This window comes from Pteropus vampyrus, unplaced genomic scaffold, assembly GCF_000151845.1.
Source record: "Pteropus vampyrus isolate Shadow unplaced genomic scaffold, Pvam_2.0 Scaffold5, whole genome shotgun sequence".
Taxonomy (NCBI): domain Eukaryota; kingdom Metazoa; phylum Chordata; class Mammalia; order Chiroptera; family Pteropodidae; genus Pteropus; species Pteropus vampyrus.
The window spans coordinates 2,624,744-2,627,858 of record NW_011888786.1 but is presented as its reverse complement, the minus strand read 5'-3'; the positions used below and the strand labels follow the sequence as shown (position 1 = coordinate 2,627,858).

General features: G+C 42.5%; 1 protein-coding gene and 1 long non-coding RNA gene across 2 annotated transcripts in view; both read right to left on the bottom strand.

Annotated features, from left to right (window-relative positions):
• The window catches only part of LOC111743676, a 2,414-nt gene extending 2,306 nt beyond the window's left edge, over positions 1-108 (bottom strand). Inside the window, exon 1 of the long non-coding RNA XR_002781827.1 lies at positions 16-108. This is a non-coding gene — a long non-coding RNA (uncharacterized LOC111743676). The remainder of the gene's footprint in view (positions 1-15) is intronic.
• LAP3 (leucine aminopeptidase 3) overlaps positions 1-3,115 on the bottom strand; it is a 23,820-nt gene that overhangs the window by 3,601 nt on the left and 17,104 nt on the right. Inside the window, exon 11 of the mRNA XM_011364999.2 lies at positions 1,403-1,482. Within this exon, the coding sequence (XP_011363301.1) occupies positions 1,403-1,482 (80 nt within the window). The remainder of the gene's footprint in view (positions 1-1,402; positions 1,483-3,115) is intronic.

The following is a 3,115-nucleotide window of genomic DNA, read 5'->3' as shown; positions in this document are numbered from 1 at the left end:
ATAAGACAAGGTGACCTCATTCATTCATGTCCTCATTTACGCATCGATTCATTCACCATTTACTGAACGTCTACTGAGCACCATATCTTTAAATCTTTAGAGATATAAAGAAATTTAATATCTGAGCCATCAAAGCGCCCAGTGTTTTCCTACGTTGTAGTCAAAAATAAGACCTAAAAGTGAAAAGTCAGGAAACAGCGACTTAAGCTGTTATTTTGAGAAAGAGTAAATATCAGATGAACCGGCCAAGGGTTGAAGGTGGCTGCCTCCAGGAAAAGAAACTGTTGACTGTTTATGTACCTATCACTTTGATTTTTTTTTAAAAAGAAGCTTAAAGTAAAAAAAAAAAACAAACCCAAAACCAAAAAACCACCAAACCCCACCATGTCATGGGTGCTGTGATAAAGACACATGGGAGGCTAGGGGAGAGGTCTGTAGCCCAGCCTGGAAGGAGCCAACTGAGCTGAGCATCACAGGGGCTGGGAGGGTAGCACCTCACAAATGGCAAGATGACAAAAATGAAGGGCAAGCAGTTCAGGGTGAAAAAATGTAGGACCTTGAAGCAACATCAAGAATGTATTCGGGGACATCTTGTATTTGTTCCTCACTGGCATACAGTAACTTCCCATTAATTACTTGTTGAAAGAATGAGGTGCCAGATGGAGCCTCACTATGCAGCCAAGTAGAGACACAGGGCCTGGGGCTCGGGAGAGCCTGAGGTAACCAGCAGAGAGGCGCTGGCTGAGCTTCCTGGCGAGGACTGCAAATGGCAAGGAGAGCACAAGGCCCAGGTCCGAACACCCACCAAAGGGGAGGACAAAGGAAAAAGCTGGCAAAGGAGGCTGCAACAGAAGTCAGCACAAAGAAGGAAACCAGAAGGTTATCAGAGGCTAAGAGAGTGGGATCGGCAGGGGACAGATGATGACAGTGAGGGAAAGTATGGGGCTGGCGTGGGGAGAGACTGCTTTGGAAGAGGCTGGCTGTGAAAGGGCACGGAGGAGGCACAGAGCACAGCAGTAGGAAGTCACCTGTATCAGGCTCTACTAATGGACCAGGGCAAGCGCCATTTACAGGCTCACCCGCTTAGCTCACAACACACATTCATGAAAGGTCATTCCTTCCCTTACAAAGCTGTCCTCATTACATTTTCTGTCTCAAAGACTCGACAGTACTGCCATGGTATTTGTGAGTCATTGTCACATCATTCTGAAGCTACTAGAGGAGAGGAGGAAGGTGGTATCATACCCATAATTTTGGAACACTGAATCAAGTTTATTGCAGTTTCAATTCAAAGGCAAATCAACAACATAAAAATCATTTTAACACAGGGGTTGAAGAAATACATCACTCAAAGGCTAGAATTTAATCATCTGCAATTTAGGTCTCTATATATTATTCCTACCTCAAATAGTTTGTTCCAAAGCCAAGATGAATTGGTAAACACCCCAGCGGCAGCAGACCCCAAAGCTATGTCCATGGCACCTGCAAGACACAATCTCTCCGAGGTCAGTGTTCATTCTCTTCCGGCTTGTTGGGTTTCTCCGCTGCTCAGAACAAAACTTTAGCCTTTACCCTATTTTCATGTCTCCCTCATTTTCAAAACTAGAAAAGCTTAGGAAATTCTTACTGTATATGTTTAATTACTTTCTAGTTTTTCAAGCAAGAATTCACCTTCAATTAGGAAGGAAATGCAAAAAAGGATACAATATCAAATATCACCAATAATCTCATCCCAGAGATAACCATCATATATTCTTCATATTTCCTTCCAGATTTTTTCTAAATTTTTTTTAAAAACCATAATTAAGACCACATTGTATATGTCCAAGTGTGTGTTCTTTTTATGCTTTACACATTTCTCTTTTATAAACAAATGTCTGAAAGTATTAATGATTTAAAAAAATCCATGGGGTAGAAGTATCATAATTTACTTATCGCATTTTTAGGCATCTCTAATTTTTTAACATTTTAAATCACATCTCAGTAAGTATCTGCTACAGGGCTTAGATGCCTTTTTTTAAAAAAGTCTGTTAGTATTTCATCATATTTATTTGTTTCACTGTTGTTTCTCCAAGGAGGCTGTGTCCCATTGGCTGATTTAAGAAATGGAGTTTAGAGCCATTTCTATTTATTAACTTTGGTTAATCTCATCGGCCACACACAGCACCACAGTGATTAAACTGACTCTTTCCCAGGGAAGGGAGCAGTTCCTTATTCAATATCTGGTAACTCGGCCAGCAGGATGTCAGATTGTATATATTTTCCAAGAAATCGCAAGTAAATTCCATTAATAGTTCACAGTGAGAAACTGTAAACAATTGGTAATTTAAAACAAATCACTGTTTTGAAATGGTGACCCATATGTAAAAACTTGTGATTCTGCATGACATTTGAGCAAGTTGGGTCTGTTTTGGTCATTTGTTTCTTTGGGTGTTGTTATCTTTCCTTCCAATTATCTCTCAAACCTATCCACTTTCCTTCACTATGACTGCTACCACTTCCTACCACTAAAATATGGTAACAGACTTAAAAAAAAACTAATTGTAGAAAATTCCAAATATACACAAAGCCAAGAAAATAATATAACACAGGTAGGTATCTATTAGTCAGTATCAACAGTTATTCATTCATGGGCAGGCTTGTTTCATCTACACCCCACACCCAACAGATTATTTTGAGGCCAACTGCAGATATTGTTAATTGTCATCCTTCACTTAACCGCAAAAGTCAACAGCCACACTGTTCACACCAGCCTAACTGGCCTGCCAGCGTCAACTCTGGCCCTTCACCAGTCTGTTCTGCACACTGCCAGCCAGGGTCCCTTGCATGGCACAAACATGACCTTATTGTTTCCACGCTTAACACTTCAGTGTCTTCCTGCTGTACTTGGCTCAAGTCAAAACCCTGAAACGCCAAGGCCAGTGGGGTCCGGCGCCTCCCAGCGTCCGCCTCATGGGTCCGGTCCCGGCCACACTGCTCTTCTCCCTCGCTGCTGCCCCCTGGCACGTGTGCCGCCTGCTGCTGGGATGCTCTTCCTTCCTGCCTCACTCAGTGGCGCCTCCTTCAGATCCCAGTGCTCAGAAAAGGCGCCTGACCGCCCAGACCACCTGGCTCT